Raw genomic sequence first — 26,526 nt, 5'->3', positions numbered from 1 at the left:
GGCTGAAAAAAAAAAAAAATGTTCTACCCTTTTGGAAACAATACAGAAACGCTGTGTCATTTCAGACCGGTGCAAGACCTGCTGCAATGAGAGAAGATGGTCAACAGTCTCCCGAAAAAGGAGAAATTTCTGACCATGGTGCTGATTCCAAGAACGGAGAAACACCCGTTATCAGGCCGGCAGCGGAAAAGAAAGATATTTCAATTCAGTTCCCAACATTGTCTAAAGACTTATTTAAAAAAAAAATAAAATACAGTGTTTATGGGGGAAAAAAATACCCCTCTGAATAAACGACTGGAGTTCTGTTGCTCAGAGTATACCAACAAGCACCACGAACAACTGTAGAAATAAATATAAGCATAAAAATACAGTTCTCTGTCATGAGATTTGCATCTGGATTTTATATCTCATTACGTTTGTTATACTGTATTGATGATGCAAAGCAAATTTTCCACAAGCTCCCCTCGGCCTCTCTCTTCACCTCGGTGATCCCTGTTGTTAGGTTTGTGCACGAGTGACATGGCGTGGAGCTGTTATTTTTTTTGGCATTTAAGGAGTACGCCAGCTCCCACTGGCTCTGAGAATATGGCTTAACGTTAGCCTTTCAGATCTCCAAAAGAAAAGCTCTGGCTGTAAATCTGTGATGATCAAAATAGTTTGATTTTACTGCATTCAAAACTTTAGAGTGCTTGGATAAATTAATATTTTTGAAAAAAACCCCACAAACAAAAAACCAGACAAAAACCCTCGGTTCGGAATGGTTTGGTCAGCTAACGGATGAGGAAGCCCATCTATTTTGCCTATAGGGTTGTACCTGGAAAAAACTGCAAAGCTCTTACCCCAGTGACAGGCCTTTGTAATAAATATTGACATTAAAATTAAGATTGTTCGTGTCTAAACAAATGGCCACGTCTATGCAATAAATTTAAGTATGTTCTAATTATTAAGTCAATGTCTGCCATTGGCTTCCCAAAATCACTGCTTTTGGCCCTCTCAGGGAAATGTAGGAAAACACGCTGACAAGCATTTCCTTTCCCTCCCTAAAGAATCATTTTCTTGTCAATGTAGGAAACGCCACGAGTCTAAAGCTGAGATATTCTGTTCCTTGGTAATCAATAATTTCTCTCTCTTAAATAGCTTTATCTGAGTATCTAGTTGCTCCCGGAAAATGCCAGTGGAGTACCGGACATTACACAGATGCGTTGCTATCGATGTACCTTTCAGTCACACTGCTATCAATAGGTCAGATCACTGCAATTTGATATTTTTGAATACGAAGTAAAAAAGGTCACAAGCAATGCATGCACGTTGCTCCTTAAGGATAAAAATGACATGAATTAAGGTGAGAGAGAGCGAGCAGAGAAATTTATGTGTTCGGCAGCAGACTGGAATGAAGTTGGTCTTTACAAGGAATTTATGGCTATTTTCAGAGACTGTCCCCATGTGCTCATCCCCTCTTTCACTCCAAGCTTTCCATGCTATTGCAGATAGGGAATAGCAAAAAGTACTCCTCCATTTGATTTGAATTTATTTGTTGAAAATAACAAAAAAAAAACCCTCACGGAAATGCAAGACCTCTTTCTGGAAACAGGTTCCTATTGCTCAGCCTAACGTTAACAAGCTCTGACAGTGCTCATCATTTTTCTTTAACTAGATCTAAAAATATTAAGATTGATGTTGATCATCGGGCTACTGGACATCTGTAATCTGATGAGTAAAGAAAGATATACAAAAGAAGACACTGATAAGGAATTCAATATACTGAATATTATTTTAAGAAAAGTTATTGTATTTTGCTCTGCATGGCTTCCTCCTACGGGGAAGAAGAAAAAAGGAATTAATGTAAAAGAGCTATGATCTGTTTTCTCATTAGGTATTGAATTATTTTTTTTTTTAAACCCACTCCACTCCAATACACGCACTTGTTGAAAACAATTTTAATTAATTACAACAATCTGGTAAAAGGTTCAAATGTATCTTTTTGATATGATGTCCAGAGATAACATCTTAGAATGTCAAGTCTCTCTTTTTGCTACAAGTAAGGCTGGAAGGAAAGTTTTTTTATCTGTCCCGTGATATTTTTCCAACTGTCTTGCCCACCTAACCCTCTTCCCATTCCAGCCTGCATCTGCCAGCTCGTACTCCAACCAGATGTGATGAAGTGGTGGATATTCACGTCCCTAGTTTTTAAATCCAGAATATAGGCCCCGGTTTTTGCTTGAACCTTATCTACTAAACTGTTTGAATGTTTACTTTACTGGCATTATTTCTAATCTATACCTCCAACAATGGGATCAGAAGCAAACCTTTCAGTTCAGGTTTGGTAATGTCCCATCCTCCCTTTCAAAATCTTCATCCCTGGGTATTCCCAAGACAAATAAGGGTATTCCAGTTAAAGTCTGTTCGAGCTGTGTTCTTAATGACGTCATCTTTCTCATAAGCGGACTCCCATAGCCTTGACCACTGGAGACTCCATGCACAGCAGTCCCCATATCGAATAGCCCCAAGAAGGAAGACAAGAAAGAATTAGGGAAGCCTGGGAGGGTTGGAGGACGTGCTGCATTAGGAAACAGACTTGGCAAAGGAGCTGCAGCAATTCAGCTCCCTGACCTTTTGCTGAATTTTTCTCAGCGACTGAAATCATTAACAGTCTGACCGGGTAACTTTCCATGGCATGGGAAACTAGTTCATAAGGAGATTTTGCTTTATACAAGAGAAAATGTTTCTGTATCCAGGGGATTGAAAATCCCAGTATGACTAAGACTGGAGGCTATAATTGTACACGACTATATGAGCTCATATTAGCTCTACGATGCGACTGGGATTCGGAGGAGCGTATCAGGTACAGGTTTGTTCCACATGGGGAGTTTAATTTTGAACTGGAACTCCTCTAACATGTTCTTATACCCACATGACCAAGCAAACCTGCTATCTGCATCAGTGGCATTATTTTCTGAGATGCTTTAATGGTCTTTAAAACAAAAATTGCGAAGGGTCGGAGTCCCTGTGAAGATAACAGATAAATCCTTCAATAGACTTCTGATGAGGGTTTTGACCAAAGGAAACATCTGTGTGTCATTATAATGATACATATGTTTTGGAGCAGAGCTGAAGACAGAGAGATACTGAATGGAAAGAGGCCAAGGGAGATGAAAAAGTTAGTTTAAAAGAACTAATTAAATCTAATGCTAAATAATGCTTCTCTTCAGGAGAGGTAAAAGTGATTTTTCCCATTTGAGAGAGGGGGTAAGTGAGATGCTGCAGGAGACATGACTTGTCCCCAGCGATGCAGGAGGCAATAGCAAAATGCCGAGTTAGTACTCGTATTCCAGTGGAAGGGTCACAGGACATTACAGAAAGGTGAATGCTTTCCTGGGATATCATGTTTTGGATAACCTGAGAACTTATGCTATTAGATTTTTGCAAAAAGTAAGTGAGTTCCCAAGGGAGAATAAGATCTCCTTCTGCTTCAGTGCATACTGCATACTCTGCTAAGAGTACTGTCAGGAGGCAGGTCTACAGGGTAACACCGGTTAATAAAATACACACAATAATACAAGAATCTTATATTAATTCAAATACTGAACTCTGTTTTGGGATGCAGACAGGCATATATGCTTTGCAGATGAGCAAGTTAGAGAGCAGAAGGAAGCTTAAATATGAGCCTGAAAAGGGAGGAGATTCCAACCCGTCAAGAGCATTCAGCTCTGTGTAGGATGACATAAGGCCATATCAAAGTCAAGGCCATATCAAAGTCAGTATTAGGTGATTTGTCTAAGTTCACCCAGCCATTTGCAGCGGTGTTGCAGAATGAACCTAGTTACTGTTGCTCTCTACCTCCTGCTGCAAGAAGCGAACGCGACAGCAAATCAAGGATAAAATGAATCACAAAACGACTCCCTCATTATTCAGTTCTCCATTTCAGAAAAGAATAGGTGCAGATTGGTACTGTATAAAATTCCTCCGATTCCATCTATGATCACGCACTTTTTTTTTCCCCAAGCCTATCTCATAAACAGATCTCCTGGTTCTCCGACTCACCTTGGCCCCAGAGGGTGATACACTGCTGCTCGTGGGTCTGGCAGATGCCGTTGTAGCAATAGCCATCCACCCCGTGGCACGCGTGCCCGTCGTGCAGGTACACGTTAGCTGGGCAGTGAGGGCTGGCTCCCGTGCAAAACTCTGGCAGGTCACAGGAATTACTTGACTCTCTGCAAGAAATCCCCGCTGGTTTTAACTGCAAAACAAACAAAAACCCCTTAACTGCTGTAATTCCAAATCAATCAGAGTTCTGCAGCGGTATAACCCATGCAGCGCATGAACAGCTTTTTCCACTGGCTCTGCACCAACTGACCGCAGAGGACAGTATAAGGATTACGCAGCTCTTCAAATACATTTATTTGACACGGGTTGCGAAGGGTTTGGCAAGAAGGAGGGCCAAACTGAGGTTGCAGCTGCAAACATCGCTCACGTGGCTCAGGTCAGAAGGTAAACTCAACCTGCTCTTAGTTTGCAAATGCGAACTGAAGTTTTCAGAGTGCTTCCTGACCAAAGGTCAGACCAGAAGCCTTTTCATCCATATGGCTTTAACAACCCAGCAGTGACCAGGGCAGCCAGCCGATCCCATAACATTATGTTATGTGGTATGTTATGGCTCTCGAAGCCACTGGCCCACCTGACTCTGGAGATTCAGCTGCCCAACAGCTTCTTGGGAAGGAGGTGCATTTCCTCATGGAAATGTCGCTCTGTCATGGGCCTCGAGATCTTCAACTTAATTATACAACTAGTCCATGTCACTGTTCCTGTCCTGTCCTGATTTCCCTGGATAACTGCTTTTTTTTTCCAGAGCTGAAGGCAACTAGTAGGCAATGGTGGAATGTCCTAATCTGAACATTCACTTATCAAGAGCAACCACAGAAGATGGGTGGGCTCTGGGAGCAGCACTGAATTTGAACTGCATCATCACAGTGCCTTTGGTAAAAAGCAAAAAGACTTGAAGATTGACTTTGCTAAAAAGCATTTGGTAGGTGTTTTGATAGCTTGCTGCTGCTGAGCTTTTAGGCAGATGGCTGCCACAGACACAATGGAAACTTGCTGAATGCTTTATTAGCCCATATGCAAGAGGTGGTCTGAGAATTCAAGAAGGTAAATGCCTGCAGCAAGTTGGCTTTTTATAGTACGTTAGGAGTCCACAAGAGCTGATGATCTGCCATTAAAAATATATACGCTGTTGTCAGAATTAATATTTCAAGAGTCTTCCCATAAAAAGAGGGTCCAGAATTTAATGACTGCTTGCCAGAGCACAGCATCCATAAAAGCAGGAAAAAAAATCAAAGCATACAAAAGTTCATGAAAAGAGAAGAGGTTTTGCATGAGCAGACGAAATGGCTACAAATAGCACAGACACCATCAGAAAAGTCTGTCGATCTGCTCCTTCAATAACTGTTACATTTTGAAGATTTTTTGAATTGCTTCCCCGAAATGCGAGTGTCTTAATGCTTGTTCCGCCCCTGTGCTTACTGCTCTGCAATTGGGAAGATTGTGGAATTCTGCCCACCCCACACAGGTAAGAAACGTTTCGGTTGGTTCACCTGGCACTCTTCGCAGCAAAGTCCGTGTGCGCACACTGCTCCCGGTTTCAAGGCACAGGTAGTGGCATTGCAGCACCGGTTTGTACATTCCTAGATGGAGGATAAATTTAGAGCAGACAACTTTCAGTCACAATGAGCTGTAAATCAAGAGGCTGCCTATAGCTCTGCCAAGAAAAGCTAGGCATGAAATAATGAATTATGCATGAAACTCTACAACTTGATCCAAACAGTCTTGTTTGTCCTTAGATTCAACAAGCGCAATAACTGTCGTAAAACCAGAGAAGCCATTGGGGAAGGCTGGTTTATTCTAACTATGGATCCAACCCCAAATATCACAAACAACTCAAGTACACTGATACCAATCCTGATACAGTAGTATGGTGTGTTATTTCCACAAAAATCAGTGGAATGATTCCACTGCCTCCTGCGAGGATCCAGGACCTGTGCTACAGTTTCTGAGCATCACCACTGCAGCTCTCTATTTTGTGATACTTGCTCACCAAACTTCTGTATGGCATGGAGACTGGTGGCTGCCACAAAGAAAGACGATGGCACCATTCCATGTAATCTCTTACCAGGTCTGTCAGCAATAGAGCTTTGAGAAACGGAATGAGTATGAATTGCATTCTCACTAACTGATACATCCCAATTTCATACTTACGGATTAGACGGTGGCATGTGTGGGCTTTTGCAAACTTTATTCTCCATACAATGAGCTAGTAAGAAGTTTCAGAAAATAATGGGTTTGTTTTTCCAAGATTATGCTCACAAGCTGCAAGTTACATCAGCTGCGCTGGAATCTCAGCTCTCTAACAAAAATAGCAGCAGATAAAATTGCTCTTCAGCTGTGTTAAGTCAGTTTGACTTAACAAGGGATCACTAACAATATAGGGAACACAGGAAAAATAAGTGGGTTAGAATGATGTTCACAGCCTCTTGTTACTTTATTGGCTTTTGTAAAGCTTTCCAACTGGAAGACTGAGCCACCACTGCACTCACAAATAAAGAGCAAAAAGATTCTCAGGATTTCACTGTTTCCTTAGATAATATCTGCCTGACTAGACAAAGCTAACTGTGCTGCTCTGAAGCAGTGGAACAACTTCCCGCACCTATTTTTGATCATGCCGGAAGGCTACGCAAATATTTCTGTGTAGCTGCTGTATTTAAGAAGTAACGTTCCTCTGCACAAAAGCACATTTTATAAATTCACCTCAATAGCAATGTGAGAAAAGAAGAGTGGAGGAAGGCAATGTCAGTCCAATTAAGGTACTTCTCAACCAGTCAGCTCCTATACCCCCTCATCTGGCCCTACACCAGACAGCCATGGAAAGCAATTGGCATTCCACCGATTGCTTGGGATAAAGACACGTCTCTTTGGATGATGATACTGCAGCCTTTGAAATTTCCAATTGCTCACTCACTTATTACTCATTGTACGGAATGAGCTTGGTAAATACTTTTTGTGCCTGAGTTATGGAATTGTCAGAAATGGTTTTGACATAAACAGACAAGCAAACAGAAAAGGCTCACAAGGCTTTCGGAGGCTGGAGGCTGCCACCTGAAACTACTGCTGTGTTGTAGTTTATTATTATTAGTTATTATTAATAACAACGGCGATGATGGGAGTTGGGTTTCTTGGTGTAGGTTTCCTGGGCTCACCCGAGCGTCTCGGACAGACTAACGCAACAGCTATTGTGGCATCACCTACGTGATGTTGCATATTGTAGACAGGACATCTTGTTTTTTTCAACCTCGCCTTTCTGAGAACACAACATAGACCGCATCGGGTCAACCTATAACCCTTCTAGCCTTGTGTCCCCCTCGCAGCTGCCAGGAGAAAATGCTTGAGGACAGGAATGTGAACACACATACATGATACCTTCCTAGTGTCCCGGCTTTCCCTTGGCTCCACGGACATTTTTAGCACCTCTAACATTCTGTGGAAAGGAACTTGCAAGTAAACGACACAGTCTGGGGAGCAGTTCCTTCTGCTTGTTTGAAACCTGCCATTTTCTAACTTCATTTGCACAGTTCTTGTCGGGCGCGATCACTCCCTACTCGCTCTTTCCATTTCACTCACCATTTTATCCGCTTGTGTTGCATCTTCCATTTTCTTCTTTTTTCAGCCAGAGCCCCTCCAAAACGTCAAACCACCTTACTGCTTTTCTTTCAACCTATTTCATTCTACTTTATCCTTCCTGAGATCAAGGAGGGGTATGGAAAACCTGCACATGCAGTTTCAGGCACAGCACGCTGCAGATTTATAGGGTTCTACTGGTGCTTTGTTTTGTTTTCCTATTTCTTCCCCAGTAATTTCTAACAGCCTATTTACCTTTTAGACCACTCTTGAGCACTGAGCTGACATTTTCATGAGACTATTTATTGCAATATGAAGTCTTGTTCCTCTATGGTGAGAGTCAGCTCCGAGTCCATCATCTTATATGTGATGTTTGGAATGTGCATCACTCCACACTGAATCCCATTTGTCATCTTAATGCCCAGTCCAGCTGTCTCAGAAGGTTCCTCTGCAGTTCTTCACAGCCAGCTTTCATCTCTACCATCCTAACTAATATTGTCAGCAAATTCAAGACTATTCCTCTTCCCAGGTTGTTTATGAATATGCTGAATTGTGTAGTTGCCAGGACACATCTCATGGATACATCACAGCAGATTTCCTTCCACTGCATAAAATGGATGTTTTATACCTAGTTGTATTTCCTGTCTTTTAACCCAATTTTTGCCCATGCAATATTCTCTCATCCTGCAGCTGTTTGGTCTCCTAAAGAGGCTTTGTTGACAGGCTTTGGTCTAAAGCCTCTGAACTCCTAACAGGCTGCAATAACAGCATCATCCCTTTCCATCCACTTGTTAAGTCCTTCAGAGCACTGTGATAGGTTTGTAAGACAAGATTTCCTGGCACAAAAGCTGTGTTGACTTGTCCCTGGCATGTCACAGCTATTCAAGCACTAGCTCTTAATTATATTTGGAAGTAATTTGTCTGACTTCTGACTTACTTCTGATTTGTAGTTTTCTGATTCCCCCTGCAGCCCATTATAAAATTAGCCACATTTGTCACCTCTCAGTTCTCAAGGACCAAGGATATTTTTTATTTTGTTTTTCCTTCTTCTATCTTTCCCTGTGTAATCTACTTAACTCTCCTTCCACAGACACTGTAGCATGTCAGACACTTTTGGTAATATAATCCAAAATGAAGTTGAAGCTTAATTTGTAATACCATCCTTGGTCAGGTCTTACACTCTTGGCCTAGTGGTGGGCACGCCGGCATCCATTATACTCAAGAAGATGACCGGCGCTTGACGCACATGAGACTGTAGTGTGGATGGAGGTGGTCAGACAGTCCCTACTGCCTGAGCATTTCCCGAGTTGTCCGAAGGGTGGGAGGTGTGCTACAGTCATGACTCTCCACCCTCATCAATCCACTGCTGTCCTGCTGCTAAGGAATGTCAGTGAGCACAGACCTCAACACAGGGCTAATATTTTACCTAGACTGAAGGAGAAATATCCCTGTCAAACACCTACATCTACATATTCAGATTGATATTTCACAGAATAGAATCTTAGAATCGTCTAGGTTGGAAGGGACCTTTAAGATCATCAGGTCCAACCATCAAACTAACCCTGCCAAAACCACCGCTAAACCACGTCCCTAAGCACCACGTCTACACGTCTTTTAATTCTGATCACTGATTAAATACAAATAGCATATGTTATTGTGCAGATTTCCAGGCCATAAAATACTTACTGTAACACTATTGACAAAACTCAGCTGGTATAAATGACTGGGCAGTGAATTATCAACTAATTTAGCGGGTGTTCTGGTACCACTCAGATTATAGCAGTGTAATGGCTTTGACTTGAAAAGGTATCGCTAACATTTAAAAGCGAAAACGAGAAAGATAACTGGGTTAGAAAGACATTTGCAAGCTGCTTGCACTCTATTGACTTTAAACAAGAAGATAAGCCTGCTTCCTCCAACCTCGTTACCCTCAAGAATGACTGAACTGTCAGGAAATCCTTATGGCTTGTGTAAATCCAATACACTGTGTAGACAGGATACAGGAATATCTCGCTGTTTTAACTGCCCCGATCTATTTTCTCTGTAGAACCATATTTATCACAGGAAACAAATCCCTCATCTGCTGATGTATTTAATTTGGATAATCCGAGAGAAGTTCAATACAGCCAATGAGCATGGGAACCCAAAGGGATAAGGATGTCGGCTCAGATATTATTTGACCCCCAAGTTTTGCCTATTTCCACCTGACCTGAGCATCCTCTGAGACATTCACTAAACCAAGTGGAATGATCTTTGAAGTAGTAATGGTCTTTTTGGGAGGCAGTAAAGGCTATTTCCGTTAGTAAGGTAATTTGTTAGTGGCAAAGAAAAATCTCATAGTGAAGGAGGCAAAGGTCTTGTACCTAAAAACTGAAGCTGGCCACAATGAAAAAATACCTAGGCAATATTAATATGTATGTAACTATTTACAGTTGTATTAGTATTAATATAGGAGTGGCTTCTCATATATGGGAACAAACCTTCAATTCATGCACGGCATCTCGAGAAATTTGAGCAACGTTAACAAATTTATTTTGGGTTTAGCTTATTAGCTAGTACTTAAAGGAATTTCTGTTGTTAGGAACGTGAGAGTTAGTCATGGTTAATCTGTTGGACACACCATGAGAGAGTTTGTTCTCTAATGGTGAATGGAACACATTCTTAATTAAAGCCCTGCCTGAACTGTAGCAACTCAAACGCAAGTCGAGTAGAAACTCCCCGCATGTCTGAGGACTCTGAGGTTTAAGCTGATAAGATAGAAGCAGAGAAGGAAGAGTTTTGGTTTACCCTGAATAGTGTTAAACATGCTAAACCAATTCTGAGTCGTCTCTACTGTTAAAAACCTGCAGACAGGAGGTGAGCAGTAATTCTAAGGTGGCGTCTTACATCAGGCTCCCCGCAGTCGCACTCCTCTCCATCTTCCACGTAGCCATTCCCACACTTCTGTCCACCAAAGGACTCCTTGACCTCGGGCAAGTTAAACAGACACATTCCCACTCCTTTTTCCAGGCTGTTTTCCAGGTCCTTTCTACTGCAGCTACTGAATACCATGGGAAATGGGTAGCTAGAAGAAAAATACATGGAGACCAAAAAAAAAAAGAGGTAGTATTATCAGATGAAACCATCTCTCTCTTGTCACACTGGTGAACTTTTAGCACATCTGTGCACAAACAAGAAGATAGTATTCATTTTTTCTTAACCCTTTAACATAGGATTGAGATACAGCAATTCACTGTAAAATTGAGCCAAAATGATTTATAATAATAATATAAGGGAATTTCCATGATTTTCACTTAAATTTGTAGCTGCTCTGTTCCCATTTGGAATTCCTTCTCCCTCTTTTGCACATGTAGTTATAGAGCAAATTTTGATCACTATCCTAAAGAAATACTGGGCTTCCAAGGAGTATTCCTCCATTTACAGGACTGAAAACCATCCTAATCCTTCTTGGAAAATTCAGCCTCAAATGGCACATTCATTCATCTTGCTCTGCAGCATGGCAAACTTCCTGCTCTTTTCAGGAAAAACAAAATAAATAGAGAAAAACACAAAGTTACTTGATAAGAGTCTGCCCCTGCAATTCATCAAAGTCGAGCTTGGGAACTGTATGATGAAAGCAAATTCAGTTCTTATATTAAATCAGGATGACTGTAAAGACACTACTGAAAATACCTGTATCTTGAATTCACGCTGCTGAGAGCAGGATTTGACCCTGTTTTGCAGGCACAGAGCAGCTTTGATTTCTTTCGCAAAACACGTATGAGCAATGTTGGCAAAAAGATCCAGTGTAGTACAAATACCACCAGATAATCTGTGGTTTTTTGTTGGAGGACTTAATTCCATTTTTCTAATGAATGTTAGCAGTTTGACTCACAGATATGAGACAAAGCAGCACCTGGATCTGGCCGTCAGTGTCACGTCCCAAGGTCCGCTCTGCCCTCTCTGCACTGAGATGTGCACATGGTTACGTTGAATCTGTGTTAGAACCAAGTCATAAAACAGCATCTCCCCTAAGACTTGGTACCTTCGTCACTGCTGCTCCGTGGTCCAGCAGTAATTCAAAATTATGGCAGCACAGGGACCCAACCCAATAACGACCAGACTTTATCCACTAAATGCTTTGTATCACTCGTGTGTTATTAGGGTATAATCTTTACAGACAAGCGAGACAATAGACGGAAGTTCTGCACTGCTGAACTTCAGACTTCGATTAATCTACTGTTTTTTCTAATATCCTGAAATGAAAAGCTTGCTTTGCGAACGATGATGCCTATAGGTATCAGGAAAGGGATCATTTCTATTAAAAACAAGAAATGTTTGACAATTACAAATGCAATAGAGCTTCCTATGCTGACACAAGGAGGTTAATTAGGATCTTCTAGAAAGGCTATGGCTACCTTACAGACCAGAATTTATTTTGTGCCTATTTAAAATGACCTCTTTTACAGATTCTTTTGCAATAAAGCAGCCAGCTCATTGCAAAAGAACATAAACATGACTCTGAAGACAATAATTTTTGTGTATCACTATAGGTCTTGTCTAGTTAAACTAAACAGTTCTGTGATTCACTGACATATGACTTCAGAAGGTTAATAAGCAGCTCCACGTAAAAAGCTGATTTCTGGAAAATATCAATGTTTAGGCAAAATGACAGAGTCTAAGATAAATAAAGACATTTCAGAATAGGAGTCAGGTTGCTAGCTGCAGCTCTGGGCTCCAAGGGAAAACAGGGAAGGAATATGGAGCAATGGAACAGAAAAGAAAAGCAGTTGGGAAACCTCCTACTGACCATTTTGTATTGAGCAATTGGAGGTGTTCTCAACAGGACAGGACAAACTCCCGTCCTACTCTTAGTTTGACTGGAAAAAAGCCCCCCAAAATTTTGTGTACGTGACTGTGGACAGGTAGATGGATGTGCACTGCTAGCAAACACCAGAAAAAACCTCAAGAAACCCAGATACATCTGACTGATAAACCCTGCAAAAAATATATGAGTGCTTGATCAGACATGCTCCTCATATCAAAGTATGAATAAATGAATAGTGCATCATCCAGGCAAGATCCTTCACTTCATTGACACAGATTTCCTTTGATATCCACTGAGATGAGACAGGGAGACATACGTACCTCACGCAGACAGAAATCAATGCAGGAACACAAATAATGCATTTTTCCCTGTGCCATATGTCTCAGTCTCACACGGATTATGAGAACAGGTCACCAGTCAAAACCATCGATATTTTAGGGCTGTTCCTTTGTATCCAAGAATGCTCAGGGTCATTTGCATGAATGTGAGATGTGTCTGTCCTTCACCAGGAGAACAGAATCCTTACTCTGTACCAGAGGTGAAATAATGTCATTGTTAATGAATGAGGTTTCTGTTTCCCCCCAGAGGAACTTCAAGCTGTTTCCTATTTTGAACTAAGAGATCCATTCATCTTCTGTCTTTTCCTGCTCTTGATGCTGATTTCCTCAGCTGACATCAGTGCAGCACATGTTATTTGATGAAATTTTCTGAAAATATCTTTTCTTTACCAAGTAAGCCCAAAATAAAGCAATGCAAAACCAGAGATGAACCCAACAAGTGGAAACAGAGAGCGACTGAAGGATAACCACGCCATGCAAGAGAAGATCCCACATCAGTTGATGCCAGTTGGTATTTCACTGGAAACATAATTGATCTTTAATACCATGATATTCCGACACACAATCATTCTTCATTTTTTTTGACAAAAAAAAAAAAAAATCCCCTGTAAAAGCCACAGCATTTGATCACTGTGATTTTAGGCTATATTTTGGCTGTCTTTGCAATTTTAAAGCTGTTTCATCAGAAGCATGAAATCCCTGGCAGATGGGAAGGGAAGCTATAGATATCAGATGTCAGTAGCATTAGGCATGATGTTTAAGTGAATCTGGAGCTTGTGAAAAATGACAAAGTAATGGTCATGTGAAAGAAACTCATCCTCTGAACAAACGCACCAAGCTTCCTCGCGCTACCCTGCTAAGAGGCTTCAGACCTCACCTGGAAGAACTACCTTTGGGTGGTAAAAGGTAGCGGGGTCTCCACAGTAAAGTCAGTCCTGTCAGCACCTGCCTCCAAGATGTCAGTAACATGCTAAAGAGGGATATTTGTGCTTTCTGTGGTAGATCAGACACTTATCCTACTGGGAAAACCCTCAGCTACCAGCCATTGGAGAACCTTCCAGAGGTAAAAAGATCATTAGCAATCAGTATATTCCATTATCCTTCACTCAAGACATTTTCATTTACAGATTCCACATTTTTTCTGCAGTTGAGAAGAGAAAGGAAACTTTAGTCCATCCTAATTCCTATTCTAAGATGCTGAATAGCCCACTCATTTTCTACACTGTTTGAATCTGTAGATTTAATACACAATGAATCATTTTGTCAAACCAGTCTGGCTGTGGGTACAACTCTACAGAACTCAAATAGTGCCTAGCACTACATCAGACTCTTCAGTGGGTTTACAGCAAGGAAAATAATTTCAGAGGCTTTCTATCCCTCTTGAATCCACAGCATTCCTCAGTGTCTCCTTGGTGCTTAAAAGATGCACTTAATCTCGAGCAACGAATATCCTAGTTCCAGGCAAAAATACCTTTGACTGCTCCTGCAAATGAGAGCTTCACAGTAGTAAGAGGATGCCTGGTAACTGATTCCTTTAGAAACAGCCTGGTCTTCTCCCATTCATTTATATTTCAAGCACTCAAGCCAATCAAATGCCAGTTTCCTCTATGTAGTTTTGCATTTAGCCTGTATTAGATGGCTCCTTTCATTAACTAAGTGAAGTGGCATCATCACTGCGTTGAGTCCCTTTTAAAAATAGAGAGCGCTTTGTACTAGCACCGCGTTGCCCAGCATAAGCTTTTTTTGCCTCAACTATAAAAGTTCATCTCCATCATCTCCATTTCAGAGTCATTCCCCCTCCTAATGGGCTGGATAATAAGAGAGTACAGGCTCAGAAGCAGAGAGACTCACTGCCCCAGAAAATTATAGTCTTAAGAGCAGACAGCCAGAGCATTCAGGAGAAACAGAGTGGCTACTGATCCATGCAGGGTAACACAGCAGATCAGCTACAGACCGAGCACCAATCCCACTGCTAAGGCTGGTGGGCCATGTTCACCATCACTGTCTTTCTCATTGCTCCATCTGGAAAATGCCTGGAGGACCACTGACCTGGGCTTCAGGAGAACTTTGCTTCATTCCAAACCCTACCACTGCATTGCAGTAACACCTTGGGAAAGCCATCCAAAGTGAAACTCCCTTGGTTCCTCCAAACCGTGTCTACCAACATCTTTAAGCATCTAAACATGTAGTACCTTGGATCTACCTCCTCCGTGTTGTCCACCATAAAACACAACATATTTCCCTGTTTCTCAAGAAGCGCCACTGAAGCAGTAAGACCATCAATGCTTCTGGCAATTCTATATGCATTGCACAGGAGGATAAACTGCAGGTTCACAATATCTTGAAAACTAGCATGTTGATTATTATGATTATGGCTATCCAATCTCAGGCTTTTTTCTTATTCAAGAACTGTAGGACTTTTATAAAGTAACTGCCTTGTTCTCTTCAAAATGTTGGTATGTATACACACACACATTATAGGTATATATAAATTATATATCTATTTATAGGGTTCATTTATTCCAGTTCATATTGCAACCTGATTATTCAGCATTATGGCGATGTTTATACAGAGCCTTTTACCAAAAGGCCCTGAAGTGTTTTACAATTATTCACTCAATTAAAATGCACAACAGCCCCAAAGAGCTCTATTAAGTACCACCAGGCCTTCCTCCCTGAGGTAATATGATAATTGGAGATTATATTAATTTTAAAAGGGCATTTTGATTTTCCGGACCATACTTACTGAAACAACTGTTGACTAGCTGATTTCCAAAGGTGCAGAAAACTGGGATGGGGCTTTGTCCAGAATGCTCAAAAAGTCCAGCCTGAGAGGCCACATCTGGAAACAGCTGAGGCATCAGTGTTTTTTAGGAGCATGAAGGTGCTGGAAGACAAGAGGGGTGTGGAGTCACAGCCCTCTGAGTCAAAAACTTCACTAATCAAAGCACCTGACTTTCCAACACTTTCCATGACAACGCACCTTGTCTGAACTGAACCTTGCCGTGTCTCTGTGTCTGTCTCGACCTTAGGATGCTTTCAGATTCACAAATATGAACTCTCACTCTCCTCAGTCCCAAAAAATCTTGTTTTTTGGCTGTGCAGTGGCTCACTTTCAACTGGAGAGGAGGAGAGAAACGCAGATCCTTTTATTGGAGGCAGAAGATGTGAGTTTGAGCTCCCTCTTGTTCATACTGTACAGAATGACTTATGCACATTGACTTATGCTTATGGTTTTCTGTTGCATATCCCAGTCTTACATAAAAACCAAAAAATAGAGGGTTTTTTTAAACTTAAAAAATAGAGATAAGGTTGCTTTTCTTAATCCAGGTATAAGTGATTTTTCCATGGGAAAGATGTCAGCAGTAGAGAGAGTAACACAGGAATAAACCTCTAGAAGGTAGAAGCTCAAGCAACACGAACGTTTCCAGACCCAATGAGGTGCTGATTTCAAGGAACTATGACAATTTTCCAGCCTCCTCTAACTCCTGATCTAATTGACATAATTCTTTACAACTAAAAAGCATCCCCCTTGGTTTTAACCTTCTAGACATTATTACTGCTCTCCATCTCTTGAAAACAACTTTTTATAGGCTCCTAAGAGACATGAGCCTACTAGAATAAAACTGCATTTGCTAACAGATGACATTTTTTGACACTTCAGCTATTCTGTACAGCATGTATGTTAATGATTTAGTAAGCATAAAGAACCTCACAGAATTAGGTATTAAGCAGGAAAGAAAATCCAGTTTTCTTTGATATTGAAATAGATGTTCAAATACTACAGATCCCTTCGTGTATCAAGTTCTGTCATTACACGTTATTTCATACGCCTCATGTTTTAATAGCAATTGTTTAAAATTAGACAAGTGCCATAATATGGAAGGGCTTTTTAATCTATTATTTAAACAATGTCTTCATTTCTAAGTACTTTTGAGGGAGAAAGACACAAATGCAGTTTTAAAGTAGATCCCACAAACATGATAAAGGGAGACCCTAACGATATCTGCAGATTCTCTCCCGCCCAAAGCTTTCGCAAATGGCAAACACTCAGGACAACTGGGAAGAGGGGGTAAACTGGAGGCCCCTTTGGGTTCCTGGAGGGTGTGCAGGTCCTTGCAAGCAGCACAGGACAGAGCTTTGTGCAAGACACCAGTCCCAGAACTTAGGGGGCACACCTTTTTTGGCAGTGTTGGAAGGATTTAGATAAAAATGTAGAATGGTTTTATATATATATATCTATATAAAGTGTTGAAATGGGAAGTCTACTTCAAAAGGCAGTAGACATCTGACAACTCATACTTATTTTTCTAGCCTATTTTTCACTCTCTTGCTCCTCTTTTATAGTTTTAATCCCTAGAGCATCAATAAAGTAGAGCACGGAATTGGGCCATGTAGTTACGCATGACATCAAAGCTCTTGCTGTCTGAGTTCATGGTCAGTGATTTAAAAACAAGCCTAGATTTCTCCTACAGCTTTTGTCATGTTCACTATGTGGTAGTTTTTACACTTCCAATAAATAACTGAGAATATGTCATGCCAGTGGTTAGTTTAACTGATGCGTAGTGGCAATGGCTTGTTGTGCTACAATGAAATTTCCAGGGTTCTTGAAAAGAAAGTCTTTCCAAGTGAATGTTTAAACTTCACACACAAATGTTTTAGGGTCATTTTTATTTGTCCCTGGGGACAGTGCAGATTCCCAGAATATATTCAAGTAATCTCACTTCAGGTGTCTAGATTGGATTGTCATAGACCCTGCTGAGGCTTGACCTCACCCATTACATGGAAGGTGAAAATCTAACTACCTGAAATATTCAAAAAGGCAGATTTATAATACTGAATGTGGGACTTTAGGGCAGAAAGCAGCGATGAAACAAACGGCTGGATGGTTCACAAAAATACTTTCTGCAAAGGAACAACACTTAATGGCTTTATACAGTATACACTGTCATGGCTTGATATTTCTGCAGCCACAAAACTGCCAAATAAAACATTATTAGCAGTTACTTTTACTCTGACAAATGTATGGTCAGGGAAGTTTTTTCTTGTTGAGAGGCCTATTGTGACTTTCCTTTCTGTGTTCTGGGGGTGAAGCAATACTAAACCAATTTATCAATCCTGACAGTATTCTGACTGTACGCTGGAGTTATCTGCATTGCAAAAGCTCTATGGGAATTGAACTCAGACAACTGTTCTTCCTGTTGGAAACCAGACAGCCAAGGAAAGTAGCTATAATCAGTTTGAATTTGCCTCTGGCTCATCTTTTGCTCTGTTTCCTTTTAGACCACTACCTCATTAATAAAAATTTGCTGGATTGCTGAGAGTTCAGGTTTCACAATCTGCTACTTAGAAGTTGAGGTTAATCCAGTGCTGACTACAGTAAAAGTGAAAAAGCAACACAGAGCAGAGGGAGGGATGAAAAGGCCAGGCCAGGTCTGGTCCCAGGCTACAGAAAAGCAGGGCAGCGGGCGCACCGTGCCTGCCGGCGGTTGCCGGCAATGGAGGAAACTGTCGATAAGAAGCACAACCAGAGCGCCCTGGGTTTAAATCTGCCGCGCAAAACACGACATTTGCGGCGCGTGACAAGCAAGTAAAGACGAATGGTACAAAACACAACATCCTCGGCACGTGACGAGCAAATAAAGACAAACGATCTACCCTGTTGTTCGCAATACCTTGCTGAAGATCAGCTTCCTACTGATTTCTGGTTAGACACAAGGCACTGGCTCGAAATGTTAGGGCAGCGCTACATCATGGTGACACTTCATTGAGTTCCCAACATGATTTTACAATCAGCTTTTGGTTTAGGCGGTTGCATTCTGACTTTCTCCCTTGAAAAACCTTGGAATTGTTTTTTAAATGGGTCAGGAGCAGACCGGGAGGAAAAAAAGATAATCTGACTCTGGGAACTCGGTTTTGAGAGGATCACTTTAGAGAGAGCATTGGGTGAGGGAGAAGAACAAAGTAATTTTTCAAAAATCAACGCATATCAAACAAAAGGGAATATCAAACCCAAATTGTAATACAGAAAAAACAACCCATGATATTTATTTATGGACATTTCCCCCTTTCACCAGTACAAGCGTCTGTCCTGCCCCTGTGTATCCTAAACACAACTCGGGACGCACTGCACCCTAAAGAATAAAAGAAGCATATGGGGTTATTCCCCCAGCTGATGCGACCAGTGTGACCAGTCAGATTTAAAGACGTGCCGTACTGTGGGTACTTGGCCTCAGCAGATGGATTTGGGTGAGGATGAGCCTGTACATCAGGTGAGCAGATGAAACGACAGCCAGTTAAGGGAAGAGGGCTCAGAGGAGGGCTAAACACCGCAAGAAAGGAACCCAGGCCAGGCAGAAGAGATTTGGGAAGCATCCCTCTGGACAAAGCACACAAAGAAGCTGCCCATTGGGAAAAGCAGTAGCAGAAGCACTAAGAGAACAAAGCTTATGGAAACACCAGTCAGCAAGACGTGGGTTCTAGAGAAAAATGTCTCAGACCTGCAAAAAGCTAGAAAGAATATATACCTGGAGGAGAAGATTATATTGATTTCACTTAACATCTGTACTACCTGGTCTCAGTAAATCAGGGCTTCAAGACAGGACTATCTGACTCACAAGCAGCACGGCTCAATTTTTGTTGTTTCTTTTAGAAGATCCAAAGGAAAGACAAGTGAGGCAGAACAGTGCCAGAAATCAGATTGCCTTTCCCCATCATTCCCACCTTCCCTTCTTCTGCTGCAAGACAAGCATTGAGAAAAAAGCAGTTTATCCCATATCACCTGAATCACCTCAGACAAATAGAAGTGGAATTCTTAAAAAAAAAAACAAAAAAAAAACAATTAATCATTTTTTCTAGCTTCACTTTTCTTTTTCACAGAGCTTGAACAAAGTAAGTAAACTAATTAGTAGCAACATTGTATGTAACTATTATTTCAAGCCATGAGAAAAGAATGGATCAAGCCATGATCTGAGACTTAGGGATCCTTAAGCGAGCAAATCAGAGCTTTCACTCACAGGAATGAAAGGCTCCTGAGAAATCTAAAGGAACCCATAGGCATTCTGATGAAATCCTGGCCTTACTGAAGTCCACAGGAGCTTTCCTATCAACTTGGAGGGAGCCTGGATTTCATATCTAATGCTGGTGGGCTGCCAGGAGAACATCAATGATGAAGATGAACGCAATTTCCATACTATGTTAGACGAAGCCAGAAAGGCTCCCTAGGACACCAAAGTTATTTCACCTCTTTATTTTCAGTGACTTTACACTAAAATAGGTAGTTGCTTATCTTCATCTCGCTGCTGGGGCTGTGCCATTCTGTTTTAAAAAGCTGAAATGGAGCCTACCTGCATTTCTGCCAGAAGAATCCCACAGTAAACGCGTCTGGGACTTTGTAATAGGCTTTGACATTAGAAAAGAAAAAGAATGACTTTGCAGGGAGCAATTGTTGGGGTAAAATGGACATCTTCCCTTCTCTGAATTTTAAACATTTTGCACATCTATCCCAGGCACAAAAGACTCTGTGATTCCCATGACAACTGTAGCAAATGCAGCTGTAGGCATCATTTAATTACAGTGATTCAGACTTCCAAGTCAACATCAATTCCTTAAAGTGCTTCAGGGCATACAACACATGTTCAAAAAGGAGCATTCATGTGACCTTAAGAATATGCCCTTTAAGGTATGTTTCCATTTATACCCTGGGAGTTTGGAATGCATTAACACCAATTAAAACTGGACATTGTGTGCTTAATTCTCCATGCACCGCACTACAGATTTATCCCTGCAGGTTGAAAAGTTTTTTTGATGAAACAGAAAGCTAAGATAAAGGAAAATGTCCTTCTGTGATTTGTTCTCATGGGTCATGGCAATAGCAGTACTGCAGGAGAAAAATGTCCCTTACAGAGCTATATTTTCTATCGATATTACACCGACAAGACAAAATGCAGCTGAGCTCTCACATACCAGCATCCAAGCCAGTAAAACTGTACCCGTTCTGGATACATCACACAGTAGAAAACACGACTTGTCCTTAAGTATCTGCTATAAATAATCATACCAGAAGTAAAATGTGTTTTCATTTGAGAAGTAACCTCTCTCCTTGTCAGCTTCACTTACAGAAAATGCACGCTGTAAATCTGTACAAGTTCTCCTCTAGAATACACCAGAAAAGCCAAATATTTTCATTTCTAACGGCACATCTACTGAAATGGGAAAGGCTAAACTAAAATAAAAAGCAAAATCTTTTTTTTTAAAGACCTGCCCCACAGCTCAGTGTGCTAATTGTTATCAGTGACCCGCTCCTGTAAAGGACTGGGAAACATGCAACCTATTTCAACTAACGCTACTAATTCTCCAATGCAGATCTTATTTACTGCAACAATTAAACGTATCTGTAATGTATGGAAATTATTAACAAAAAGGAATGCCAAATGCACTGCAGACATGGGGCTACTTGGAGTTAAGTGAAAGACTGACATAAATCTATTCTGTAATCTTGTGGCTGTTTCCTACTAAAGGAAGGACCAGAATGCAATGTGCTCAATTACTAGGGCATAGGGATACGTTGCTTAAGTTTTTTTTGAAAAAGCAGTTGCACTGCTGGCACAACAGACCTAGCTCTGTCACAAGCAATTTATTACATCAGTATATCAACTTTATTAAAAAAAGAAAAAGACAAAGAAATCGTCTGTCTTTGTGCAGAGCTCAGCTCAGACTAGTTTGGAAACATAAACAGCTTCAGAGTTTAATTAGAAACTGTTTACATCTTAAAGATAATTTCATTTTCTTCAAATTGGAACAGAGGTAATTCCAGATAGTACTGCTGACTCCACAGTTTAATGTCTCTAAGCTGCCAGACTGAAAAATGCAAAGTGAGGTCTGCACAACTGAAAACAAACTGAGAGGGGTCAGGGAATACTGTGCGAACTACTAATGGTTTGATTATCTAATGTTTAACAGCTCTGCAGCTACAAGATGCTGCGAGACGTCTAGAAAGAAGAAAAGAGAACCACTCAGTCAATTAAAGTGTCCTTTTCCACACTATATTTCTGATTTCTATCCCATTTCTAGCATGACCTTTTGCCTTATTTTTTTTTCCTTTTTTTTTTTTTTATTGTTAGGGTTTTGTTTTTTTTTTTTTTTACTTTGTGAAGTGTTGAAATAAGTGGTTTTCACTTCAAGTTGATTTGGTACCAAAGCCAATATGCTGTTTCCATGGCATACCTGACTGTCTCCTGAAGCTAGTGAGCTGGAAATCTCTGGAGGGTGTATGTTTTCATAGCCCAGTTCGGTAGATTCCAGTTCAGAATTTGAATAACCAAAATCAGTGACCTTGATCCTGCTTCCTTGAGATGATTTTTCAAAAAGAAGAAATGTGATTGAAACTAATACTTATACAGTAAATGACACATATGATTAGTACTTTCCTAACTTGTCCTTAATAGATTTTAACGATGCTTTATTTATTTAACTACATTTTTATAATGCAGTTAAATATATTTTTTTTTTGGTATGGCAGTTTAAAAACAAAAAATCAAACAAAAGCAGCTGACAAAATAACAAGGCTCCCCACAAAAGCCTTTGAGAGCCAACCCTAATGAGCCAAACGGTTCTCCAGGAGACATCAGCCACCCATCTATCATGCAAATATGTATTTATGCATTATAAAATCAGCATTACTGTTGCTAGCCTTCTTTTGATGTGCAGTCCTAAATCTCATTAATGGTAATGGGTGATACACAAGGGAAGAAGAGACCTTCAGCACCATCAAAGGACATCAGTTGTGTAAGATGCTTTAACCATGGGGTGCTGTTCCCCCAGACACTGCTCTTGGTGGTGAAGGAAAAGAAGCTCCTGAGCATCTCCTCACCCTGACCCAGTCCTGCTGTTCACAGTTACTCCGGTTGCATTGGGATAACTGTGCGCCCGAACTGCCAGACAGATGACTAAATAATCCTCATTAGTATATAGTCTTCTGCCCCCACAAGCCTTGCTTTTAACTTGGATGATGTCCATCATTAGGTTTGTCACGAAGCCCCACAAAACGCTATTCCAGTTCACCAGAGGTGGAAGTAAACTGCAGCACAGAAGCAAATCAGGTTGGGGTTTAGATCCACAGACCAATTTCTCTGCCCAAATTCGTATTATGGTGTTTGCTGTGGGTATAACGTGATAATCAGAACTACCTGATGGCTTTGAGACAGAGACCTGGTATGTAGATTTTACAGCTCAAGTGCACATGACCTACCATTTAATTTTAATTTAATAGAGAGAACAAGTAACTAATCCAAGTTGTGACACCTCGGTGGCTCTGGGAAGCACTACCAGAAGCACCCATAGACACGAGAAGTCTGGGGAAGAGGCAGCGTACCGATTGTGGGACTCCTAAAATCATAGCTACATGCGAGTATAAACATTTCTACTAGCCCTACCTTAACATTGAGCATGAACACTGGAGAAATCTTAAAACTCTGAGCACTGCAGAATCTGAGTCAGGGCATTTACACTAGGAAAATCAGGAAACAAAACAAAATAAGACCTTCAACAATGTGAAAGTAGCACGAACTGGGGATGGGGGGGAAGAGGAGAAAGCAAAGAAAGAGCTATTTTAGATGTCTCTGCTAATATACTTGCCACCACAGAGGGCTGTCAATAGAGGGTAGCCGATAAAACCAAGTTTTCTCTGCCAGCAGAAATGGATGCTATAAATGACACAAACTAAAGTGTAATGCACCTCCTCTTGGCCACTGAAGTTAACACATAAAAGGGAAGTGTCAAACATAACTGTTTCTCTCTGGTCTCGCTTGGTCACTTTTTACATACTCATAGACATCTGGTACTATTACTTAGGAAAAAATGCTATGTTTCCCCTTAAATATTTTATTTAGCTTTAATTGTAACTAATGTACTCAGTGTTCAGAGCAGAATATCTAATTGTTCCTAGAGGGAATTAAAATATTGTACATACCAATGCTCTTTTCCAGTGGTACCCAGAAGAAGCCCACCTGATGGTCCTTCCCATCTTTGATTTTTCCCCATTTCTCCTCAGCAGTACTTACATTGAGTCAATTAGTTTAATTTGGGACTGTCACTCAGCTGATTCTTGACAGATCGCATTTTCCTCTCAGTCTTATTCACAAATATGCAGCTTTGCATTGGCTATCTGGTTTAATTCTAGCATAAAAGTTTCAGTTTTACTTAAAACCACACTGAGAGCAGTGGGTGGTTTTTGGATTGGTTAAAAAAAATTAGTCTTCTCCAAATTTCAACAGTAAACAAAACCAGTATTTTTCTACATACTTTGTACGATTTCTGCTATGTCCTTTGTGTGTTCCTAATTGTTCTCCTCCCCCAAACCCTGCCTCCAAAAACTCAATAATTAAAGTGAAACTGTGTACTGAGAGGCAATTACTCAAAATTAGCTGGTATTTTCTACCAAGAGGCACAGTTCCATAAAAATCCTCTAAAATGTTGATCAATAGCTGAGAGGTTAAAGAATTGATCTCAGTTCCATTTCTCTTCTTCCTTCACTTATGCTCAGTACACAAAACCTGGTCCCCTGGCTCCAGCAGAGCCCCAGGCTGTCCTGCAGCATAGGCAAAACGCGCATTTCCACCAGCGCAAAGTCACAGCACCACCGTCCAAGCTCCGCTTCCCTGGAACATATGCAGTCATATTTATCTGGGTAAATGGAATTTAAAACGTGACCGAATCAAAATATGTACTGACTTTAAATTCTAGCTGTGAAAATGGAAATGGTAACATCAGATCCAAGATAAGAACAGCAAAAAACCAAAGAAAAAGTCAGGCATAGATGGATTCAATTCATTCTTTTACTTTTCAAAAGGAACAACACTCTAAAAGGAACATGACGGAGAGGAGTTGTGCGGAGAAATTATCATGGAGAAGCTGTTTCCTTGTTTATGTTACTGGCCCAGACCTTCCTGCAAGGCACCAAATGGCTTTCTGTCCCTAACGCTTCGTGCCATCTCTGGGGTGCAAACCAGCATATGCCTTGGAACTCTGGGAACAGACTAAAAACAGGTCCACCAGGGACCTAGATTAAAATAAGAATTTCTAAAGAGGTATTCTTTCATTCAAAAGTCTGTCGAGCAAATAGCAATGGCCATGCCCTCTCTCACGCATTAGGTGTTGCACTTAAATATCTATCACTTGTTTCATGTCTTGAAACAATAGCCCACACAGCATTTTTCTTTTCCTAAGGATTTGTTATTTTCAATCATTTTGCATTTATTTAATCTCTTCTTCATTATGGTCTTCGAAGAGAAGCAATTTGCAGCTAAGGTGGAAATAAGACTCACAGTAGACTTAAATGACCTGCTGCCACGCTGGGCGCGATGTGCAGTAGGGCTTGGAAGACCAGACACAAAGTGATGGTGTTTGATGCTGGAGTTCAAGGGCATTGAAGGCACACCCTTGCAGACACAGTCACGGTTCCTCAGCATAAACCCATCCTGCTTTCTTACTATTGCACGTCTTTGCAGGGACAAACTCCAAGCTGGTTTGTATTTTCCATCTGTAGTTTCAGTGCAATGGGGTAAGCGGGGTCTGCTGAATGGATGTGTAAAAGCCCCCCGTGATTTATAGCTGTAAAGACGGCTTTCAGCCTATGGTTAAATCACACACCCTTCCAGGTCAATATGAGGTATTCCATCTCACGATACGTGGATAGCAAAAGAAATGGGGTGTGGGCAGTAGGACACACCTGGAGAAAAATCTCTATCATTCCCACAGGCAGGTGCAAAGGGGACTGGAGGAGAGACTACAAAGCAGCCCTTTCCCCGTCATCCTCTTTTCTATCAGCATGGTGAAAACCTGTTTTTGTCTATGGAAGTGCAAAGACAGATGAAACAAAGGGCTCTGTCCTAGCAGCCTGCCTGGCGTTTCAATTAGCTGTGGCTGGGATGATTCAGCAAAAAGAAACGATCCTGGTAAGAGCAACACACTTCTGCAAGAGGACAATGAAAGAGCTTTCATTATAGCAAGTCATGGGACTCCACAAAGGGATGGAGACTACAGTAGGATCAGCACCTGAATGAGTTTGGTAAAACTAACTGTCCTTATGGGATTCCTGGTCTCTCATTACCACCGAAATGGGGGTGGGAATGGAAAGGTATCAAGGGGTACTTCAAGGTACATCAAGGTCAGGTTAGGAAGGGCTCTGAGCAACCTGATCTAGTTGAAGATGTTCCTGCTCATTGCAGGGGGTTGGACTAGATGGCCTTTAAAAGTCCCTTCCAACCCAAACTATTATATGATTCTATACTTTCTGTAAGAGGGCGGGAAGAACATATTTCCAGTATACTCAGCTTCCCTGATGACGAGCTAGCTGTGTAAGTCACTTATATATAAACTAGAAGAGTGCTCTATTGGCAAGGACACAGACATGTGGGTGAGGGGAAGTATAAACCTTTGGGTTTACAGGAGGGGAGAAGACTAACTATAAAAATTTTGCTTCCCTTAAGGCTGGCAAGAAATTTCAAGCATGCATGAACTCTTAAACTTTCAACTATTTTGGGGGAACTCACCCAATTTCAACCGCCACGGAGATACCTCTGCTAAACTTTGATGAAGGAGCACATGAACAGCGCACATTTCCAAAATTATTAAATAAACAAGCACTGCTAATTGGTATATTTTTGCTCTGCAGTTTGTGCTAAATTCTGCTTTTAGTTTCAGTGGTATAAATCT

The 26,526-nt window shown here is 41.0% G+C and overlaps 1 protein-coding gene across 2 annotated transcripts in view; it reads right to left on the bottom strand.

Moving 5' to 3' along the window:
- ADAM12 (ADAM metallopeptidase domain 12) overlaps positions 1 to 26,526 on the bottom strand; it is a 190,780-nt gene that overhangs the window by 22,734 nt on the left and 141,520 nt on the right. The window contains exons 12-14 of one of the 2 annotated variants that reach the window (XM_009892720.1): positions 10,555 to 10,732; positions 5,592 to 5,681; positions 4,042 to 4,237 (exon numbers count right to left, since the gene is read on the bottom strand). In XM_009892720.1, the coding sequence (XP_009891022.1) occupies positions 4,042 to 4,237; positions 5,592 to 5,681; positions 10,555 to 10,732 (464 nt within the window). The remainder of the gene's footprint in view (positions 1 to 4,041; positions 4,238 to 5,591; positions 5,682 to 10,554; positions 10,733 to 26,526) is intronic. The other variant, XM_009892721.1, reaches the window with a different exon arrangement.

The sequence above is a fragment of the Charadrius vociferus genome, unplaced genomic scaffold (genome assembly GCF_000708025.1).
Source record: "Charadrius vociferus isolate BGI_N301 unplaced genomic scaffold, ASM70802v2 scaffold38, whole genome shotgun sequence".
Taxonomy (NCBI): Eukaryota; Metazoa; Chordata; class Aves; order Charadriiformes; family Charadriidae; genus Charadrius; species Charadrius vociferus.
The sequence above is the reverse complement of the archived record's forward strand: the minus strand, read 5'-3'. Positions and strand labels throughout refer to the sequence as shown.